Here is a 23,744-nt window from a genome sequence, read left to right on the forward strand (position 1 = left end):
CTCTGTGACCTGTTGGACCACTTCCTTGCCCCCCCGGCTCATGGAGGAAAATGAGCATCACGTGGAGGGGAATGTTAAAGGGGGGGATAATGTTAGGCTTCAGTCTGGTGCTGGATTCGAAATGAGTCCAGGACATTCTGTGGTCTCCCATTTCTGTCCAGCCAGGACTGATGCTGCTCAGCATCGTCATCAGCCCCAACACCTAGCTGGTCTGCGAGCACTGTTTATTTCCCAGGTAGTTGTGCCTAATAATGTTAAGCCTGGGTTGCAGAGAGAGACAGGTCTTGCGGAGTCTAAGTCCAGAGTTTGCCGCACTGAGCATGTCCGTGACCTGGCGGATCATGATTGGTGGTTTGGCACCCACCTGACCCGGTGACCAGGCACCGCCTGATTGGTTCACGGGTAACGTCACCAATGGCACGTCGGTGGGCAGGGCTTAGTCTTTAAAAGGCCCGCCCACAAACATGGTGACACGCTCAGATCTTTTGAGCTGGTTGTTTGTGGTGTGCACGCTGAAACTCTTGTGCTCCATAGCTTTATGCAGGCAGGTAGCTTGAGCCATATAGAGCGGGTCTGCTCAGTCCGGTAGCAAGCTGGCTGAGTGCACGAATACCCGGCGGGTATCACACCCACATACTAGCGCCGTCTCCTATAGCATAGCTCCTGTGTCGAAGACAGGGCTACTGCTCCTAGTCCGGTCACACGTTTCCCTGCGGTTCTTGGAGATTGTGTGAGCCGCTTTAGCGCCATTCCCCATAGCGTAGCGCCTGTATCAAAGACAGGGCTACTGCTTCTCCCACGGTCGCACGTCTCCCTGCGGTTCTTGGAGATTGTGCGAACCGTCTTACCCTTCCGTGTGCATTAATACGAAGGGCTAAGATAGTTGATAGGTGTGTCGCCGGTCGCTCTCCCTCCGTGCAGTTAACGGAGATAGAGCGAATCGCTTTACCCGGTCCGGTGTGCTGTTAACATGGACGGGTTATCAGTTTAGTTGTCGCTTTCCTTTCCACATGGAAAGTGTTCTGCAGCAGTCCATTAGGCTGCATTGCGGACCCCGGGGTCAGTTGCGTTCCATTAAAGTAAAGTTGTCTGCAACCGCCGTCCTAACATACAGTGATAGTGTTGATTACTGTACTTGTCATTTAGTGTTAAAATAAATGATTTATTAAAAAAAAAATTGGCGTGGGGTTCCCTGTAATTTTAGGCTCTAGCGGAGGTTAAGCAGACTGCTGGGGCTGATGTTTGAAGCCTGGGAAGGGGGTAATACCCACGGAGCTTCCCAGGCTACTAATATCAGCCCCCAGCTGAATACCTAGCCTTTACTATCTATTAAAATGGGGGACCCCCCCAAAAAAATGATGTGGGGTCCCCCCTATTTTATTAGCTAGCAAAGGCTAGGCAGACAGCTGGGGGGCTGATATTAATAGCCCAGGAAGGGTGCCATGAATATTGGCCCCCTCCCAGGCTAGAAACACCAGCCGTCAGCTGCCCCAGAAATGGCGCATCCATAGGATGCGCCCATTCTGGCGCTTAGCCTCGCTCTTCCCACTGCCCTGCAGCGGTGGCAGTGGGGTAATAGGGCTGGGGTTGATGTCAGCTTATAATGCCAGCTGACATCAAGCCCAGGTTAGTAATGGAGAGGCGTCTATAAGAGGCGTCCTAACAAGTGGGTCTCCTATACTGTTATTGCATATCCAGTGACTTCAAGGGCTGCCAAAAATTTGGACACAACCCAATACCCCTTTGAAGAGACATAGAGGAGGGTCCCAGTAAAAAAATGTTCCCATTATAAAGGAATGGGTCTCCTATAGTGGTAATGCCCATTCTGTGACTGCAAGGGCTGCCAAAATTTGGGAAAAGCCCACTAAGAGTTTAAAGACACAAAGAGCAGGGCCACAGTAACGACAAATTCCATTTAGAAAGGAGAGAGTCTGCTATACAGTTATAGGGTACGCAGTGAGTCCAAAGGCTGACCAATTTTAGGAAAAACTCCACTAAGAATTTAAAGACACACAGAGCAGGGCCACAGTAACAAGTACGACATGTTCTCATTAGAAAGGAGAGGGTCTGCTATACAGTTTTAGGGTATGCAGTGAGTCCAATGGCTGACGAATTTTAGGAAAAACCCCACTAAGAATTTAAAGACACATAGATCAGGGCCACAGTAACAAGGTACGACATGTTCCCATTAGAAATGAGAGGGCCTGCTATACAGTTAAAGGGTATGCAGTGAGTCCAACGGCTGACCAAATTTAGGAAAAAACCCCACTAAGAAATTAAAGACACATAGAGTAGGGCCACAATAATGACAAATTCCCATTAGAAAGGAGAAAGTCTCCCATAGTGTTGGCCTATGCAGTGAATGCAAGGGCTGCCAAAAATTTGGAGGCACTTCAATGACCCTTGGAAGAGATGTGGAGGAGGGCCTCAAAAAAATGTTCGCATTAGAAAGGAGCGGGTCTCCTATACTTGTAATGCCCATGCACTAAGTATATGGGCTGACAAACATTTACCCCTGGGGGGTGTACATGAACATACTGTATAAAAATGTTTTTTTACGGGCATCATAAACACCCTTTAAAAAAATTATGTGGGTGTTGCATCACGGACCACGGTCACCCAGGTGATATGGTGTTGGAGGATGAGGATAAGGAGGAGGACAAGAGCAAATAGCTAAAATCAGGAAGCGTATACCCATGTGTGGGTGTGAAAAGGTGCATGAGAATACACCTCCCAAGAAAAGACACTGGATTTGAGTTGATGTTACGCTGCTATCATTTGGTCGTGTTGAGAAGTCTGGCCCATTCCAACCTTTATTCATTTTTATAAGAGTCAGCCTGTCAGCATTTTCAGTTGACAGGCGGATGCGCTTATCAGTTATATTTCCAGCAGCGGCACTAAAACCCCGCTCTGATAAAACGTTGGCGGCAGGGCAGGCCAGGACCTCCATGGCATAGAGAGCCAGTTCAATCAACGTATCCAGCTTGGATACCCAATAATTAAAAGACACAGCGGAATCACGGAGGATGTTGGTATGGTCGGCAAGGTACTCCCTCAGCATCTTCCCAAAGTTTGCACTCCTTGTGAGATTACCCCGCGCCTCAGGGCCTGTGAGATGGGAGGGTCTGAGAAAACTCTCCTAGAACTTTGACAGTGTTCCTCTGCTTCTGCTGGACTGAAGTTGCGTCTCTCTCACCTGATCTCCTTGGTTGTCCAACAAAGTGTGCCCTCTGCCGCCAGTGTTTTCAGATGGGAATTTTTTTAATAGTTCCGCAACAAGAGCCTTCTGGTAGAGCCCCATGTTTGTAGACCTGTCCGCCTCAGGAATAAGAGATATAAAGATCTCCTTGTAGCGTGGGTCTAGAAGTGTCACCAACCAGTAATGACTGTCACCCAAAATTTTGAGAACGGGAGTGTCATAGGAAAGGCAGCGTAACATAAACTCAGCCATGCATGCCAGACTACTAACAGGCAAGACTTCCGTGTCCTTACCAAGAGGATGACTGACTATGCTCTCCTCCTCCTCCTCCTCTCTGTCCTCTGGCCATCCACGCTGAACAGACGGTATAACACCTGTGTAGGTAGTACCATCTATAGTGCATGCAACTAGCTCCTGTCCTTCCTCCTCCTCCTTCTCTTCCTCATTGTCACCCAATCCACGTTGGGATGAGATGAGGCTTGGCTGTGTGTAATCACCCTGTATGGTTCCTTGCTCCATCTCATCGTGCTCCGCCTGCAATGCATCCTCTTTGATTGTGAGCAGAGAGAGTTTCAGAAGACAGAGAAGCGGGATAGTGATGCTAATTATGGCGTCATCGCTGCTCACCATCTTGGTGGAGTCCTCAAAGTTTTGGAGGATGGTACATATGTCTGACATCCATGTCCACTCCTGAGGTCTTATGTGTGGAGTCTGAACTGAATACCGACGGCTTTGTTGATGCTGGTATTCAACAACTGCCCTTTTCTGCTCACAAATCCTTCCCAACATCTGCAGTGTAGAGTTCCAACGCGTGGGGACATCACACACCAATCTGTGAGCCGGAAGCTGCAAACGCTGCTGAAACACTGCAAGAGCGGCGGAAGCTGTAGCTGACTTTCTAAAATGGGCACACAGGCGGCGTACTTTAACAAGCAGATCCAGCAGCTCCGGGTAAGATTTGAGAAACTGCTGAACCACGAGGTTAAGCACATGGGTCAGGCATGGTACGTGTGTGAGCTCGCCTCGCCTCAGAGCCGCCACCAGGTTCTGGCCATTTTCACACATGACCATGCCTGGCTGTAGGTTCAGCAGTGTGAGCCACAGATCTGCCTGCTCTTTCAGAGCTGTCCACAACTCTTCAGCATTGGGTGTTTTTTCACCTAAGCATATTAGCTTCAGCACAGCCTGTTAATGGTTAACCCCTTTAACCCTGGGCCATTTTCAGCTTTTGAGTTTAAGTTTTTTACTCCCCTTCTTCCTAGAGCTTTTTTTACTTTTCTGTCAATATGGCCATGTGAGGGCTTATTTTTTGTGGGACAAGTTGTACTTTTGAAAGACATCACTGGTTTTACCCTGTCTTGTACTCGAAAACGGAAAAAAAATCCAAGTGCGGTGAAAAAAAAAATGCAATTTCACAGTGTTTTTTGTTGTTGTTTTTTTTACCACGTTCACTGAATGCTAAAACTGACCTGCCATTATCATTCTCCAGATCATTATGAGTTCATAGACCACAAACATGTATAGGTTCTTTTTCATTTATTTGGTGAAAAAAAAATCCAAAATTTGCTAAAAAACAAACAAAAAAATGCCGACATTTTCTGAGACCGGTAGCATCTCCATTTTTCATGATCTAGGGCTGGGTGATGGGTGAGGGCTTATTTTTTGCGGCCGAGCTGACGTTTTTATTGATTCCATTTTCGAGTGGATGCAATGTTTTGATTGTCCGTTATTGCAATGTTGCGGCGACCAAAGAAAACGGTAATTCTGGCATTTAGAATATTTTTCTTGTTGCCTTATTTACCAATCGGATTAATTCTTTTTTTAAATTGATAGGGCGATTCTGAACGCGGTGATACTATATATGCATATGTGTTTTTTTTTTTTTTATTTTGAATGGGGTGAAAGGTGGGTGATTTAAACTTTTATATTCTTTTTATTTTTTTTATATTTTTAAAAACTTTTTTTTACACTTTTTGTTTTCTTCAATAGTCTCCATAGGAGACTAGAAGCTGCACTTGTCTGATATCCTCTACTGCATACAGGCAACAAGCAGATCGCCTGTATTCAGCAGAAATGCTTACTTGCTATGAGCACCGACCACTAGCAATCTGGACATGACAACCACAGGGGTCTGCTGCAGACCCCGGGTTGTTATCCCAACCCATCGGTGATGCGCATTCATGTGACGGGGTCACCGATGGGCGGGGCCAATGCCGCGCTTCCAGCGCGGCGATGTTAAATGCCGCTGTAAGAGATTGACAGCGACATTTAACTGGTTAACAGCCACGGGTGGATCACGATTCCACCCAGGGCTGTTGCGGGCACATGTCAGCTGTATAAATCAGGTGACATGTGACCTGTTAAGTGCGGGTTCAGCGCCGAAGCCCGCGCTAAACCGGCCTTTCCAACTTGGTGCGTACTATTACAGACCATGACGGAAAGGGGTTAACAGCTACAGGCTAAGCTCATCTACTGTGTCTGGATAGATCTCAGTTTGTGATTCTGTGTTAAGGGGTTAATTAACAGCAGTTCATTACAACACAATTTCAAAAAATACATTTGTGGAATCATTTTCTAATAAGAACTAACTTGCAACAGAAAAAAGCTGACATCTCTGGCATAGTTTTTTAAAATCATAGGTGATAAATAGACACAATTCAACAAAAGCTGAAGCCCACAATAGGCATGAATGCAGAATAATCACATGCACTGCACAAAAGACCTATACGTTTTCCATAGTGAACAGATAAAAGGTCAGCTAAACACACATTGTGCAGGCATCAGCAGTCCCACAAATATAAAAGGATTTGTCCTTCAGCATGGAAACTGCTTCCAGCTCCTGTGTCAAATAGACATCTAGTCAAAATGGTCAAGGTAAGTAATATTTATTAAAATGTGCTTGTATAGTGAAGTTTAAAAGTTTTATGTATGTCAAGAATTAATTTTGCTAAAATGTTGAATTAATTGATGTATTCTTCAAACAGCTCTTATGTATAACCAACTAAACAAACAATATATTGTGCATTTAAACAAATGTAATTGTAATGTTCAATCCAACAAACTGATGCACTATAAATTATTTTGCAGATTATTTTCTATGAGGACAGAAACTTCCAGGGTCGCTCCTTTGAATGCAATTCTGATTCTTCTGATCTGTCTTCATACTTCAATCGTTGCAATTCCATCCGTGTGGAGAATGGAAACTGGATCCTTTATGAACAGCCTAATTACCGTGGGCACCAGTACTTCTTAAGAAAAGGGGAATATCCTGACTTCCAGCAATGGATGGGTTTCAATGATTCCATTAGATCTTGCCACTTGACTCCACAGGTACATAAGAAGAAAAATAGCAAAACATTATTTTAATTTCTTTCTTTATAATGTTGGTATCATTATCGTTTCTTTTTGTAGCTTTTTTATGCGGTGTACAACATTCAAAATAAAATGCTTGGCTGCAGTTTGAGCAAACATTGTATTAGTAATATATTTATCTACATTAAATACTTTTTCATGTTGTGTCTCTTTAATTACAGCATCGTGGACCATATAGATTGAGGGTTTATGAAAAGGAAGACTTTAAAGGTCAAATGATGGAGTTCACTGAAGACTGCCCTCATGTCTATGAACAGTTCCGCTACAATGACATCCACTCTTGCCAGGTACATGATGGATACTGGATGTTCTATGAAGAGCCCAACTACAGGGGACGCCAGTATTACCTGCGACCTGGAGAGTACAGGAGATACAGTGACTGGGGAGCTTCTAATTCCAGAATTGGATCATTCAGAAGAGTACAGCATCTGAATTAAGAATAACATTACTGTAGTTATATCTTGTATAAGACAATAAAATTTATAGTCATTTAAACTACTTGGTATTATTTTTTATTAATGATAATACATGCTGTTTTACTACTAAAGTAATTAGATATACATGCAATACTGAAAAAGAATGCGTGAAATGAAATACACATAGACTGGTCTAGGCATTTAAAGGGTTAGTCTCAACATATGTATTAAGGAGTGCATACCTTCCCACTTCCTGTTGCTGGAGAACAGGCACTCCACCTTGAATGACAGATCTGATTGAGCAGCATCCTTCTTCTGGAGATATGAGTGTGCTACTGCAACACATTCAGATCTGACAATGTGCTTGTTTTACAGTCTATCACTATCACTATATTAGCGTGTAGAGATAACAGTATTTTTAAACAAGCTCAGAAGCTCATAGGGAAAGTGAGCAGTGATAAGGAAAAGAGAACTGTTTAAGCAGTGGATTGTTATTATTTTGCTCTATATAAAATAAAATGCATGATACAGATGGCTGGGATCTCATGAGTCAATGACTTAACCTGGAATGTAGCTATTGTTCATGTTCAGCCAGTATCTGATGGTCACTCCCCTTGATAATGAGCTGGAATATATGTAAAACAAAAGTTCTCATACTAGGAGAAAATACAGATAAAAAATCAAGTCAATTGCATACTTTCTTATTTTTATGCTGTCTGACTAACTATATCTAGTGATGGGCGAGCACTAAAATGCTCGGGTGATCGATGCTCGCAATGAGCCCAATGTAAGTCTATGGGAAACTCGAGCATTTTTACGGCGGCTCCCCCCGGTGCTCTGCAGAGGGCCTAAAAATTGCCCAAATCGATAGGAACAGTGCTCAAATGACATGGGGACAGCATGGGGAAGACCCGTGGAAGCATTTCTGACTCCCAGGTCACTGCTGTCAACAACGATGTCAGAGGTATTGCGCCACGTTTACGGACTCACAATAAAACATACAAAAACGATACCAAAATGGATTTTCCTGGGAAATATGTTAAGGAACATCCTTTCCAGGGTAATGACTTGTATATAAAGCAAAATAAATATACAAAAACAAAAATGTTCCTCAACACCTTGGGCTATGTTCACACGTAGCGTTTTCGATGCATTTTTGCACTTTTACATTGCTTTCTACCAAGACAAATGCATTCACTGGGAAATGTTATTTTAACATTTTACAACCTTATCTGGCAATGTGGTGTGTGACAAATAATCAGACACATGCATACAGTGCTGAAAATACATGGGAACAGCATGGGGAAGACCCCTGGAAGCTTAACTGACTTCCAGGTCACTGTTTAAAAGTGTGACCATTATAAGTGATACTTGGCGCATGCGAAGATGCCTCGCACCATGCACCTCTCATTGCAGACTTGCAACAATCAAGGCTCGTGGAGGCAGAAGCTGTCCACAACCTTATGAAGGCGGCGACCGGGTATCCATACTCGGTCCCCAGCCTCCACTATTTGTCCCGGTGTCGTCTCCACCTTCCACAAGCACGGGTCCTACAACATTACCCGTGCCCTCCCCAGTGAACTTACTGGGAAGGACCGCCTACCCACAAACACGTGGTCAAGTGAATGTGGCCAGGGATGGTACGGAACCAGTCCACAGCTTTTTTTGCTGAGAGTTGTATTTCACCACAGCCATATTCTTTAGCTTGGTGAAAGGACTTGGGAAACCATATCTACTCCAGCTGTCATTTCTCCCAGGAAGTCCTCTAAATCTGCTTGCACTTGAAATGTGTCCTTTTAGGCTCTTGGAGGCAGAAGCTTTTCACAACCTCATGCCGGTGGGATGGTACGCAGCCAGTCCACATTAAAAATGCAGCCATAGAGTGTCCGAGAAACTTCCCACACACTTTTCTTAGCCAGGGCTGCTTCTCAGCAGAGTTGGACGGGCCCACCAGAGAATCCTTGGGTGGGCCCTGGCTTCTCCATCAGGAGAATTCATGATAGGCGCAAACTTTGCAGCTGCTATGGGGCTCTTGAGCGGAGGAGAAAGGTGGGCCCTCAGAATCAAATCAACTGGTGGGCCCAATGTTTTTCAGTCTGACACTGCTTCTTAGTGAGAGTTGTATTTCACCACTGCCATATTCTTTATCTCAGTGAAAGGACTGGCATAGAGGGAAACCGTATCTACTCTGGGTGTCAGTTCTCCCAGGAGTCCTCTAATGCAGCTTGTCGCAGAAGCAATGGCAGCCCGTCCAACATCAGCTCGAACTTGTCGGTGGTGCTTCGACACACAAACATCTTTAATTTCATGACTACAGTGTTGGGCAATGGCCTAATCTGCAATGCTGTTTGAGAAATAACATGCATAAGCACATCCAATCCACATTAAAAAAGCAGCCATAGAGTGTCCGGGAACCTTCCCACACACTTTTCTTATCCAGGGCCGCTTCTCGGCATGGTTGGATGGGCCCTCCAGAGAACTGGAGACTCCTCCGATGGGCCCTGGCTTCACCTTCAGGAGAGTTCATAGTGCCAAAGTGAGACCATGATGATGATAGAGGCCACCATCTGCTTAGTTTTCTGTTATTTGGAATGCAAGCTCAAGTATGCAGCCAGCCACCCACCCACCCACAGGCCGCAATACTAAACTGCCAAATTTCTGGGCAGCTGCTTGCACTTGAAATGTGGCCTTTTAGTCTCGTGGAGGTGGAAGCTGTCCACAACCTCATGGCGGCGGCGGCCGGGTGTCCATACTCGGTCCCCAGCCGCCACTTTTTCTCCCGGTATTGTCTACAAGCGGTACATGCTGGTACTTTTCTGTGGGAATCTGCTTGCCTCCTACCAGCCTGGAATATTTCCAGTAAACTATAGTATGACGCCATGGTATTAGCACTGCCCCCAGTACCAGTAGCAAAGCCATCCCCAATTTCCTTCTCAGGAATTTTATTTGGTAGACTGAGTGGCTGCCCAAATACATTCGTTTCTCACAAAGGAGCTGAAGATGGAGTGGCAGTAGGAGCAAGTTTCTCCAGCCTGTTAGATATCAGAGGGTGAACGGCAGTACATTGGATCAGTGGTTAGCATAGTGGGTCTCCTATACTGTTATTGCGTATGCAGTGACTGCAAGGGTTGCCAAAAATTCAGTGGTAACCCAATAACCCTTTGAAGAGACATAGAGGAGGGTCTCAGTAAAAAAAATGTTCCCATTAAAAAGGAGCGGGTCTCCTATAGTGGTAATGCCCATGCTGTGACTGCAAGGGCTACCGAAATTAAGGAAAAACCCCACTAACAATTTAAAGACACATAAACAGGGCCACAATAATGGCATGTTTCCATTACAACGGAGTGGGTGTGATATACAGTTATAGGGTATGGAGTGAGTCCAACGGCTGACAAAATTTGGGAAAAACCCCACTAACAACTTAAATACACATAGAGCAGGGCCACAGTAATGGCATGTTTCCCTTACAAAGGAGTGGGTGTGCTTTACAGTTATAGGGTATGCAGTGAGTCAAATGGCTGAGAAAATTTGGGAAAAACCCCACTAACAATTTAAAGACACATAAAGCAGGGCCACAATAATGACATATTTTCATTACAAAGGAGCGGGTGTGCTATACAGTTATAGGGTATTCAGTAAGTCCAACAGCTGACAAAATTTGGGAAAAACCCCACTAGCAATTTAAAGACACATAGGGCAGGGCCCCAGTAATGACATGTTTCCATTGCAAAGGAGCGGGTGTGCTATACAGTTATAGGGGATGCAGTGAGTCCAATGGCTGACAAAATTTAAGAAACACCCCACTAACAATTTAAAGACAAATAGAGCAAGACCACAGTAATGACATGTTTCCTTTACAATGGAGCAGGTGTGCTATACAGTTATAGGGGATGCAGTGAGTCCAACGGCTGACAAAATTTAGGAAGCACCCCACTAACAACTTAAATACACATAGAGCAGGGCCACAGTGATGACATGTTTCCCTTACAAAGGAGCCGGTGTGCTATTCAGTTATACAGTTTCCACTCGTCTAACGTCCATTCCTTGTGTTCTTTAGCCCAAACAAGTCTCTTCTGCTTGTTGTCTGTCCTTAGCAGTGGTTTCCTAGCAGCTATTTTACCATGAAGGCCTGCTGCACAAAGTCTCCTCTTAACATTTGTTGTAGAGATGTGTCTGCTGCTAGAACTCTGTGGGGCATTGACCTGGTCTCTAATCTGAGCTGCTGTTAAACTGAGATTTCTGAGGCTGGTGACTCGGATAAACTTATCCTCAGAAGCATAGGTGACTCTTGGTTTTCCTTTCCTGGGGCAGTCCTCATGTGAGCCAGTTTCTTTGTAGCCCTTGATGGTTTTTGCAACTGCACTTGGGGACACTTTCAAAGTTTGCCAAATTTTTCGGACTGACTGACCTTCATTTCTTAAAGTAATGATGGCCACTCGTTTTTCTTTACTTAGCTGCCTTTTTCTTGCCATAATACAAATTCTAATAGTCTATTCAGTAGGACTATCAGCTGTGTATCCAACTGACTTCTGCACAACAGAACTGATGGTCCCAACCCCATTTATAAGGCAAGAAATCCCACTTATTAAACCTGACAGGGCACACCTGTGTAGTGAAAACCATTTCCGGTGACTACCTCTTGAAGCTCATCAAGAGAATGGCAAGAGTGTGCAAAGCAGTCATCAAAGCAAAAGGTGGCTACTTTGAAGAACCTAGAATATAAGACATATTTTCAGTTGTTTCACACTTTTTTGTTAAGTATATAATTCCACATGTGTTAATTCATAGTTTTGAAGCCTTCAGTGAGAATGTACAATTCTCAAAGTCATGAAAATGCAGAAACATCTTTAAATGAGAAGGTGTGTCCAAACTTTTGGTCTGTACTGTAGATGAAATTCCTAGCACAAAAAGGGGGAGCCACACCATCCCTATAAGGTACACCTTGTTGGGGAAGGATGTTTTTTTCACCTTTTTGATCAAAATAGTGTTAACTAAGCACTTTGTCTTAGTCAGGGTATTTGTTCAATTTGTTTTTTTCTTGGGTTTTAACTATATCAACTTCTTAACATGAGAATAACCCAATATGATAGAACCAATATTTGATTTAACTTTGAATTGACTTAGGTTCACAAAAATATATAACTTAAACATATATCAATAGTACTTCAGCTTTTTTTTAGAATTTAGCAATAAAATAAGAACATAAACATAAAAATAAATAAGAGTTGCATATTGATAGAGTAAATGTCTGGCAAATGAAATTGTAAGCAAAAAGGAATTTAAAAAACAATTTCATGTCTTCACATGAATAAAGGAAATAAAGAAAACACAACATTGTACTTCTAAAGTAATATTTTCTGATACCAAACAAGTATACAAATAACTTGGTTGAAATGTTGCATCCCTTGCTAACTTGTGCTCTGATATTTTGCACAACTCAATAAAAGGTATAAAAAAGTGTCTGAAGCTAGCAGAAGCAAAAACCCACAATTACCTTCAAGTTGAGTTTAAAGGGAATCTGTCAGGGGATTTTTTTCATAGCATACTAATAGTATCCTAAAATAGGGCTTGGGCAGCTCTTTCAAAATATGTAATGATTATGGCTGTACCTTCCCCTGTTGTTTTGCTGTAAGTTCTGGACAATTCATAGTCACGTGCCGGCAAGTCAAGCATATGTGAATCAAAAGTAAATATTCACCCCTATCCCCGCCCATAATCCTGCCAGTTGCCGGGCTTACCCTGTAGGGGCATGACTAACTTCCTGATTTTCACTAGAGTCTCTGATGATGAGGATGGGCTTGAGCCATAAGTAGTCAACAGGTGCCACTCCAGGGCAGTTCCCAGACCTGCAGCAGCTAACCCATGGGTAAAGGCAGAAAGGCACAGCACAAGGGGGCGAAGACATAAGTGTAGTCAGGTAGTCTGAGGTCAGAACAGGCCTCACAGATTCAAGATACTTAGCTGGGTCAGGAGAGACTCTGAATTGTCCGGAGCTTACAGCAAGACAACGGGGCAAGGTACAAGAATACATGTTATATATTTTGAAAGGGCTACCCAAGCTCTATTTCACGATTATATTGCTATGAAAAAATAACCTGACAGGTTCCCTTTAAATCTTCAAGAATTTAAAAATAAATAAATAAATAAATCTCTTTTGAAGCACCATCGGTCATGGCACGTAATTAAGAATGGTTTAAATTTTAAAACAATCCAGACATGATGCCACAATCATGGCCGAAAGTGTTGGCACCCTTGAAATTCTTCTTGAAAATGGAAAGTATTTCTCCCAAAAAAATTATTACAATTACACATGTTTTGTTACACACATGTTTATTTCATATATTTCAAGAGTGCCAACACTTTAACACTTTCATCCATGACTGTAGGTTGATTGATAAAATCAGAGAAAGAAATGGAAAAGGATGTTACACATTTTAACCTTGAATCCAGATTTTTACCAAACATACTTGATATGGGTACTTTGATGTACAACGAGAGTTAATTAAAATTGATGTTGTGATGAGTGAATTACCATTATTTAACATTAATTAATTCCTTTATGATTGGGCTAGTTTTAATTTTTGCCCTTCTGTTAAATTCTCTCCATCTTTCAAGAGCCTTAACTTTTTTATTTTTCCATCAACATATCAGAATGAGAGATTGTATTTCTATGGGATGAATTATAGTTTTGAATCATACTATCCATTCTTTTCTGAGCTTTGTTTTTACAGTGTTCATAATGTGGTAAAAATAAGATATTAACATGGTTTTCCCAGGATAGTGGAATTACAGCAATATCAAACTATCATTTTTTTTCTGGCAATTGCAATTATTTTTCTTTAAGTGGTGAAAAAAAATTAGGACATTGTAAGGAAATGCCCTTTGCCCTTAAATCGACAGGACCCACTTAAAAAGGTAATGGCTCTCAGGTGCAAGCACCAAAATATGATCTATTTATATAGAATATCTCTCTACTGTTCCGATCAGAACTGTAGAATTAAGCGTATCTATATTGGATTCATAAACACCATTAGATCATGAGGGCTTCTTCTGCAATGATAATCAGATATTGCGTATTAAAAAGAAATTAAATAGTAGCAGAATTGTATAATGAACATTTAACAGGAGAGGAAAAACTAGCAGCGCCCAGATGGAAGGCAGACGTGGGTATTTCAGGAGGCACACTTGTGAGTCTGAAGTAGTGTTAATGGCAAGCACGCCAAGTACTTGAATATCCTGGAAGAAAGATAGTGCCTGAGCCAGCCTATAAGGCCTATATTTGTGAGATAAGAGATATGCATTGAGTGGATCATGGTAAAATGACACACACAGGAGGGAAAGGAAAAGCACCTAGGTGCACCTCATTTACTGCTTTATGAAAGTCAAAAGAAAACAACTGTTGAAACTAAGGCACACAACAATTCTTCCACCGTTTATGTAACGTTCTGTGGAAAATTCTGAGATTGATTAAAAACTAAACAATTTGCACATTAAATAGATTAGCCAAACACAACATACCATCAAATATAGACTTTTTAATAATAGATATACTTTGATAATTTAAGGTTGCATTCACACATTGCACCTGCGGGGATTTTTTTAAAGGAATTTTACAAGTGTTTTTGGATAAGGAGATAAAGGAGAAAGTGCATTGATTATAGCGAGCTTTCTATTTGGATTATATTACACATTTTTATATTGATTTTGGGCTTATTGGTTGTATTCCAGAAATTACAGATGTCCTGAGAAGCTATAAATGGGAAAACATAGTATTTAGGACCTGTTCTTACATAGTGTAAATACTGCATTTTTCCCTGCTATGGTTATTTTGTGCAAAAAATCTGCTGGATTTAACTGTCCAAGCATAGTAGATGTGATTCCATGAAAACATGTGCCAGCTGCTCGTTTAAAGACGTGGATGAACTGTGCATTTCTTGGCATGTTTTTTCTCTACAGGCCTTTGTGCAGAACCTGAAAAACCATATATAAAATATCCAGGTATATTTTCAAGTGCAGAAACAAAGCTTTCTTGGCTAAAACAGAACACATTAAAAAGCGCTGCCTCAAAACTGCACCAAAAAAGCATCACCTTAAAGGAAAAATTCAGACAAAATATGTAGAAAGAATGCAGATAAAAAGAATCAGAAAAAATGAAGCATTTATGCTAAATGTGAACATGATCTTATGTATCTCTGGTGATCAGGATTGATGAAGTACAGATGCAACTTTCCTTTTTGAGTCATCAAATCATTTGTTGTTTACGATTACCAACTTAAAAAAACATGATTTTATGATTTTTTTGTCATATCATATTGTATGTGTTGAAACAGTGGGTGAAAAGTCCAAATGCTCTTGTTAAAATACCAGATATTTATCAGGTAAAATAATTATACTTAGAAAAATCATATCAGAACATTTTCCTCTTTTAATGTCACCTATAATCTCTACCATTCCATTTAAAAAGACACTGAAATCTTTTTGGGTGAACTAAAATTATGTGTTTGCATAAATATACACACCCTTATACAAATACTTTGTTGAAGTACCCTTTTAATTTATGACATCATTACTTTTTGGGGGATAGGAGTCCATCAGCTTGGCACATCTAGAATCTTTGCCCACTCTTCCTTGCAGTGGCGCTCCAAATCTGTCAGATTGTAAGGACATCTCCTGTGTACAGCCATATTCAGGTCAAGCCACAGATTTTCAATTATATTCAGGTCTCAGCTAAGATTGGGCCATTCCATAACTTTGATCATCTTCTGGAAAAGTACATTTTTTTGTTGTCTTGGATTCTTGCCTAGGGTTTTTGTCATGCTGAAAGGGTTTTTTTTTAGCAGAGCCCTGAAGGTTTTATAGCAAGATTGACTGATATTTGGAACTGATCATAAATCTATCCACCTTGACTAAAGCTCCAGTTCAAGCTGCCAAAAAAAGTCCCTAATCATAATATTGCCTTCTTGCCTCCACCATGTTTCAATGTGGGTATGGTGTTATTTTTGTGATGAGCAGAGATGGCTTTGTGCTAAACATACCTTTTGAAATTATGACCAAAAATTCAAACACATCACACCATAACATGTTTTTCCACATGGTTTTGGCAGACTTGATGTAGTATTAGCAAAATATAACCATGCTTTGAAGGGGATTTTGGCAAGACAAGGCTTCAATATTGCCACACTATCCCACAGGTCCAACATATGAAGAATTTGAAAGATTGTTGTCAAATGCAATACACAACCAAAACTTACCAAAAATTCCTGCACCTACTTATTGTTTCTGTAGGCCTATTAACAGTTTCCCAGACCAATGTTTTTCTTGTCTTCTTATCAATTTTTGAGGATGTCTAGTTCTAGGTAATGTCATTGTGGTGCCAAATTTAGGCCACTTCTTGAAAACAATCTCAACAGTGTTCTATCCCTTTGCTGTGTTATAAGCTGTATACGGAACATGACTTTTGTTGTAAAATACAAGGAAAATGTCTGGAAAATCATGCTACAACAGCTAAACTCTATATGAGGCATATTTCAATCACTTTAAATGATGGCAGATGTGTACTGTGTACTACTACTTAACAGGATTTCCACTGTGATTGGTCAATTCTTAACAAATATATATCCCCAATTACAAGAGGATACTTATGTATTCACAATCTTTTTGCTTTATTTTAATCTCCCCCCTCAAAATGAATTCAGTTTGTTTCTCAATGGATTTGTACAGGTTATGGGTGACATTAAAGGTGGAAAAAGTTCCAAAATTATTCTTTTTGACATGATTTTTTTACATGACAACAACCTGACATTTTAACCCTTTCCTGATGTGCGCCATAAATATATGGCTCTGCAGTAGCAGCGTTCCATCAAAGAGCAGTATATGTACGGCGCAGTGATCATGCAAGCTCAAGCTGAGCACTGCCGCAATCACATGTCAGTGTCAGCTCTATGTCAGAGCTGACACCCCGCAGCAATGCCCACGATCGGTGATAGCACTGATCGTGGGCGTTTAACCCCTCTGATGGCGCTGTCAATAGTGACAGCGACATCTCAGGGCATCACAGAGGAAGTGAGATCCCTCTGATTCCATCAGCACAATGATGCGATAATGTTGTGTTGATGGACTCCATGGTGACCCCCGGTCCAAAGATGGGCACGGGGTCCTTCAGAGGCATTCAGAAAGGTGGCTTTGTCAGCTCCTGCTCAGAGAGAGTTAAAAAAAAGTTACATCTCTCAGAATAAAGTGCTTTTGCTCTTTACTCGTCAGAGCATCTCAATGCTCAAGATGCTTGGCGCTCGGCGAGTACTTTGGTGATGCTCGGGTGGTAGCTCGAGTCCCCGGCCCGCACGTTAGTCGCTGTTTTAACAGCATATAAACATGCGGGGATTGCCTGTCATTCACTGTAATGCCCCAGCTATGTTGGTTGTGGCATTACAGTGATTGGCTGGCTGCATAGCGACATTGGGTCTATATCAGACCCGGTGACCCTATGCTCGTCTCAGTCTACCTTTCAGTCAGGCAGAGTAGGGAGAGATGCTGCTGAGCTAGGGAGAGAATTGGCAGTTTATTAGTTATTTAATCAAAGAATGTCCTTATTTTTATCACAATACCTGGAAATACTGAATTGGCACTTCTCAAATGCATAGATATAATCAAAGACCCCACCAGATGTTCTATTTGCTCCTAGTGGTAATTAGAAGTGACACAAATTAGTTTAATAAAATAATTTTTTATTTGAAATATTTTTAAAAAATTATTATTATATTAAAAACAGAAAAAGGTGCAGGAAAAAAGGTACAGGAGCTGTCATTCACAGAAAAATGAAATCAATCATTGTACAGACAACATCAATTGTAGTTCTAAACCATGTTTAAAAATGTATATTTATCTAAGTTTTCATTTGCACATTGCCCCTTAGCTTAAACTACTAATGCACAATGCCCTTAAGAATATTGAGATACTGTCTTGTTGCTGACCCTGCAGATAGAAAGATATGCTATTTTTGGCTCAAAGGCCTTATACTAATTAAACATGGGAGGTTAAATGTCATGCATAAAAGGTGCTAGTGCAATTGCAAGTATGATTTTGTCCAATGCATTCTATTGCATACTGCCCTCTAACCTCAATGATTAGTCATACATTCCCCAAGGTCTCAGTCCTATATTACTGCAGAGCCTTCATGGGGAATCACATCATTTAATCTCACAGGTGCATTTGAAAAAATATAAGTCAAGCTGGATATCACAGGGACTCTTCTGCATAAAGATATACCCTCAATGTTATCAAAACATACCAACTTTAACTTCATTGGGGTAAAGGATTTGCACATATGTACAAAAAATTGGTAGAACTTAAGTTATTTTAACCTGGTTAAGAAAGACGCTATGCTGTCAGTGTGGGAGCTCCTGTACACAGCCTCGACGTGCATGTTTCACCCAGCTTCTTCGGGGGAGCGTGTCTAGCTACAGCGACGTGCTCAATTAAATACTAGAACTGACCAATGAAAAAAACCATATATATGGCATCATTTGTTGCCGGCAGAAAGGACAGCCTATGGAAAAATTCAATATTAGTGGCGTCACTTGTTGCTGGTATTTGCGGCGCATGCGCCGACTGATCTGAATGTGTTTTGATGAGGAGTCCGGAAGATCGGTCATGTGTCACAGTCACTCTGCCCCCCCGTGCCCCGGGGCTGGGGAGGAAGGAGTGACAATCCTCTCTGGACTGCGATAACGGGCTCCCTATACATTCACAGTCAGGGCATGCGCTTCCACCGCAACAACAGCAATCGCCATTCTAATTAAGGGTAAAGTGATAAGCTAAACAAGGATTTTTAACACTGAATTATGTGTTTCCAAGGAGTGTCTAATCTTGAAAAACTTGATAAATATATATACTGTATATTAGATCTTATGGCATCTTGGGGCATCCAGAATTTATTCAGCAAGATTTGAAATATAAAAGCAACTATTTAGAAAAATGCCAGTGTTATAACTTATAGTTGTGAATACCATGAATATGTATTCTTTATATAGATATTATAAATTTGATAAAAATAGGTGTATAGAAAATGAATAATTAAAAAGTGTGATATAGGGTGACTTAAAAAGTGAGGAGGTGCCAATATTAATATTAATGCAAAATATGATGAATGCATAAAAATTATGAAAATAATGTCCGTAAAAAGCGTGAACATGTTGTGACAGAATAATCAATATGATTAATTTATATATATAATAGAGTGGAAAAATTAATGCAGTTAATAACTAAATAATTGATAATTAAAGATTTTTTTTTTGCATTTATTTGCAAGAAAATTGATTCTAAAAAAATTATTTCACAAAACTGATGTTTTGGAAATGTTCCCAACTGACCAGGAGAGAGAAGCACTGAATATTTTACAGTCACTGATTGATGAAAACTCACCAAGTGTAAGTACATTTCCTAATCATCTTATAAAACAAGCAAAAAAATTTCCCTCTCTGTCTTTACTGCCAGGGGTAGACATTTTTACCAAAATGGTAAGTAGAGAAATTGAGGATTTGGCCACAAATGATTGCAGTGGGTCCAACCTCAATTTCCAAGAAAGACAGGCTTTGAAGGAGTTTGGACAATGGAATGACGTGGTTTTCAAGATGGCGGACAAAGGAGGTAACATTGTAATTTGGCCTAATCAAAAATATGAAAATCAAGCCAATATCTTGTTAAATGACAAAAAATATTACAAACAACTTACATTCAATATATAAGGAAGGTAAAATCCGGTGCCACATGCGATAAATCCTTTTATTCCAAAATTAAAAATCACAACATGTCCCTAGGAGGGGAACAACTGGGACACAGCCCCTTATTCTTCAGTACCTTCCTTATATATCCTTGCAAGTGTATGCTGGACACTAATCCGTGAGCCTGGGATTCCTGTGAGTATCAGGTGATATGAGCTAATTATTCAGTCTAACTTACATTCAACCCCAAGTCTAAATTCCACAGTGAATTAATATTCATTTTGGAACAAGCCTTTGAAAACCACGTCATTCCTAAAAACCTTCTCGATGTCTATAAAAAACTAAATCCACAATTACCCACTTTTTACCTCATTCCCAAAATTCACAAAGATGCACATGATCCACCAGGGAGACCTATTGTCTCAGGGAATGAGGGATTATGTGAGATGGCATGTAAGGTGGTGGATTACTATCTTAAACCACTGGTAGGTGAATTGCCTTCTTATATACAAGATACCACAGCTGCCCTGGGAAGGTTGGACAATATATGTCTAAACGAAAATATGCTTCTAGTCACTGCTGACGTAGAAGCTCTATACACCTCCATAAAACACTCGGATGGTCTAAGAGCAGCAAGATGGTTTTTACAAAACAGCAATGTGGAGAATCCAATGATGGAATTGATTATAACATTGTTAGAGTTTGTTCTAACTCACAATGTCTTTACATACAATAAAAAGATATTTTTGCAAATGCAGGGAACAGCAATGGGGGCATCTTGTGCCCCCTCCTGTGCAAATCTTTTCCTTGGCCTTTGGGAACGAGAAATATTCCAAGAGGAACGAATCCAGGAAGTGGGTAAAATCCACAACTGGATCCGATTTATTGATGATGTCCTTTTTATAAGGGAAGGGTCAGTGGCTGAGTTGAATCAATTGATGGATAAATTGAACAAAAACATTTACAACATCAAATTGACTTACAAATTTGGAAGATCAATTGAGTTTTTGGATATATTTGTTTCTACAGACCCGGCAGGACGACTGACTACTACCCTATATCGGAAACCAACGGCAACTATTTCTCTGCTACACGCCACGTGATGTCACCATTCAAGGTATCCCGATTTGGCAATTTCTGCGAGTCAGAAGAATTTGCTCAGAATCGACAGAATTTGAACATCATGCCAGACAACTGTCACAACGGTTTGTGGAACGAGGATATAGCCGTAGAAGTATTAAAAGGGGTTATTTGAGAGCAAAAGGTACCTCAAGAAATTCGTTGCTTTACAAAACCAATTCCAACATTAGACAAACAAATGTAAATAGTGAGGTACGCCTCATTGCCAATTTCCATAATCAATGGTTTAGCTTCAAGCAAATGGTTATGAAACACTGTAACTTCTTATTTACAGACCCTATTTTGAAACAAATCTTGCCACCAAATACTTCTATCGTGGCTAAACAGTCACATAATTTGGGAGATGTTTTAACAGATAGTCATTACGATCCACAACGAGAAGGATTGAAGAAGACTGAGGGACCAAAAGGTTTTTTTCCCTGCGGCCTTTGTAAAGCATGTGCTAATTTGGTAAAAGCAAAAACATTTAAAAACTTTGATGGGTCAAGACATTTTGAGATTAGATATCATATTACATGTTCCTCAAAAGGAGTCATTTATCAGGCAGAATGTCCTTGTAAGAAAGTCTACATTGGCCTTACAAGCCGTGAACTAAAAATAAGAACTAGAGAGCACTGCTTGGATATTGATAAAGCAAAAGCATGTACAGATGACTCAATTCTAAAAACCATTCCCAAACATTTTAAGAAATATCTCTCAAGACTACCTCTTGAAGCTCATCAAGAGAATGCCAAGAGTGTGCAAAGCAGTCATCAAAGCAAAAGGTGGCTACTTTGAAGAACCTAGAATATAAGACATATTTTCAGTTGTGTCACACTTTTTTGATAAGTATATAATTCCACATGTGTTAATTCATAGTTTTGATGCCTTCAGTGTGAATTTACAATTTTCATAGTCATGAAAATACTGAAAAATCTTTAAATGAGAAGGTGTGTCCAAACTGTTGGTCTGTACTATATATATATATATATATACATATATATATATATATATATATATATATATACATATACTGTAAATATATATATATATAGTGTATATATACAGTGGTGGCCAAAAGTATTGGCACCCTTGCAATTCTGTCAGATAATACTCAGTTTCTTCCTGAAAATGATTACAATCACAAATTCTTTGGTATTATTATCTTCATTTAATTTGTCTTCAATGAAAAAACACAAAAAGAATTGTCCTAAAGCCAAATTGGATATAATTCCACACCAAACTTAAAAAAGGGGGTGGACAAAAGTATTGGCACTGTTTGAAAAATCATGTGATGCTTCTCTAATTCGTGTAATTAACAGTACCTGTAACTTACCTGTAGCACCTAACAGGTGTTGGCAATAACTAAATCACACTTGCAGCCAGTTAACATGGATTAAAGTTGACTCAACCTCTGTCCTGTGTCCTTGTGTGTACCACATTGAGCATGGAGAAAAGAAAGAAGACCAAAGAAAAGTCTGAGGACTTGAGAAACCAAATTGTGAGGAAGCATGAGCAATCTCAAGGCTACAAGTCCATCTCCAAAGACCTGAATGTTCCTGTGTCTTCCGTGCGCAGTGTCATCAAGAAGTTTAAAGCCCATGGCACTGCGCTAACCTCCCTAGATGTGGACAGAAAAGAAAAATTGACGAGAGATTTCAACGCAAAATTGTGCGGATGGTGGATAAAGAACCTCGACTAACTTCCAAACAAGTTCAAGCTGCCCTGCAGTCCGAGGGTACAACAGTGTCAACCCGTACTATCCTTCGTCGTCTGAATGAAAAGGGACTGTATGGTAGGATACCCAGGAAGACCCCACTTCTTACCCCGAGACATAAAAAAGCCAGGCTGGAGTTTGCCAAAACTTACCTGAGAAAGCCTAAAACGTTTTGGAAGAATGTTCTCTGGTCAGATGAGACAAAAGTAGAGCTTTTTGGGAAAAAGCATCAACATAGAGTGATGTTGGCTTGGCAGATGTTGCAAATGGCCTTTTTAGGATTAGCTGGACAGTCTTTAAAAAAGAGACCGACTCGGGAAGACCTAGCAGTTGGACTGGCAACTTTGCTGGTATTGGTGTTTTGGAGAACAGTGTCTTTGGCCACCCCACTGCTTCTTCCTGCCTGTTGTGGTGCTAGGCCTCCCTCTGTGCTGCTGTCCCTGCTATGCATGTCGCCTTACCAGGTTGGGTTAGTGACTTCATCGTCCACCACCTCGTCTTCCACATACGCAGCCTGGTCCTCCTCCTGACTTTCTGTCCATTGTGTCTCATCATCATCCACCTTTTGTGACAGTAATTGCACTTTCTGACCTTCACCTTTGCGTGACCATGACTGCTGAAATATTTGGACATCGCTAGATGCGATCTCCTGTTGCCCCGGTTGAAACGGACCGAGCGAGAGGCCAGAATCTATAAATGGAAGGATGAACAAAACAGCTCTTTGGAGTGTCCAAGTGTGGGATAAGTTGTCTGTGGGCACGCGCATGGCAGGAAAAAGGAGGATCAGCGTGAGGAATATGCTGACCGCAAGTAAAAACTATCTCCCAGATTCGAACATCCCTCAAACAAGAATCTACAAAAACAATTGTGCATGCCCTTATCATCTCTCGCCTAAGCTAGTGCAACTTCCTGCTCTGTGGCCTCCCTTCTTATACTCTTGCACTCCTCCAATCAATCCTAAACTCTGCTGCCCGAATAATCCACTTGTTCCCCCGCTTTTCCCCGGCCTCTCCTCTCTGTCAATCCCTTCACTGGCTCCCCATTGCCCAGTGACTCCATTTCAAAACCCTAACCTTGGCATGCAAAGCCATCCACAACCTGTATCTGTTAGAACCCTCCTGTTTGTTTTTTTCATCTTGTGTTTTGCAGGCACGTGACTATCTACCTTTATATTCCAGCTCCGCCTTTTTGGCTGTGCTGGA

At 41.1% G+C, this 23,744-nt stretch overlaps 1 protein-coding gene across 1 annotated transcript; it reads left to right on the top strand.

Moving 5' to 3' along the window:
- The first annotated feature begins 3,034 nt into the window (after positions 1-3,034).
- On the top strand, positions 3,035-7,008 carry LOC141160803 (gamma-crystallin-3-like). The gene is made up of 3 exons (XM_073645591.1): positions 3,035-3,046; positions 6,287-6,529; positions 6,733-7,008. Exons 1-3 carry the CDS (start codon positions 3,035-3,037, stop codon positions 7,006-7,008), a joined length of 531 nt encoding a protein of 176 aa, XP_073501692.1.
- Positions 7,009-23,744: the final 16,736 nt, after the last annotated feature.

Source organism: Phyllobates terribilis, unplaced genomic scaffold (genome assembly GCF_046119375.1).
Source record: "Phyllobates terribilis strain yellow unplaced genomic scaffold, ASM4611937v1 Scaffold_9__5_contigs__length_417890890, whole genome shotgun sequence".
Classification (NCBI taxonomy): Eukaryota; Metazoa; Chordata; class Amphibia; order Anura; family Dendrobatidae; genus Phyllobates; species Phyllobates terribilis.

What these genes read in the sequence shown, in the direction of transcription:
- LOC141160803 (XM_073645591.1), top strand. An exon ending in CTTGCCACTTGACTCCACAG is followed by an intron (nt 6,530 to 6,732) that starts GTACATAAGAAG and finishes CTTTAATTACAG; the next exon opens with CATCGTGGACCATATAGATT.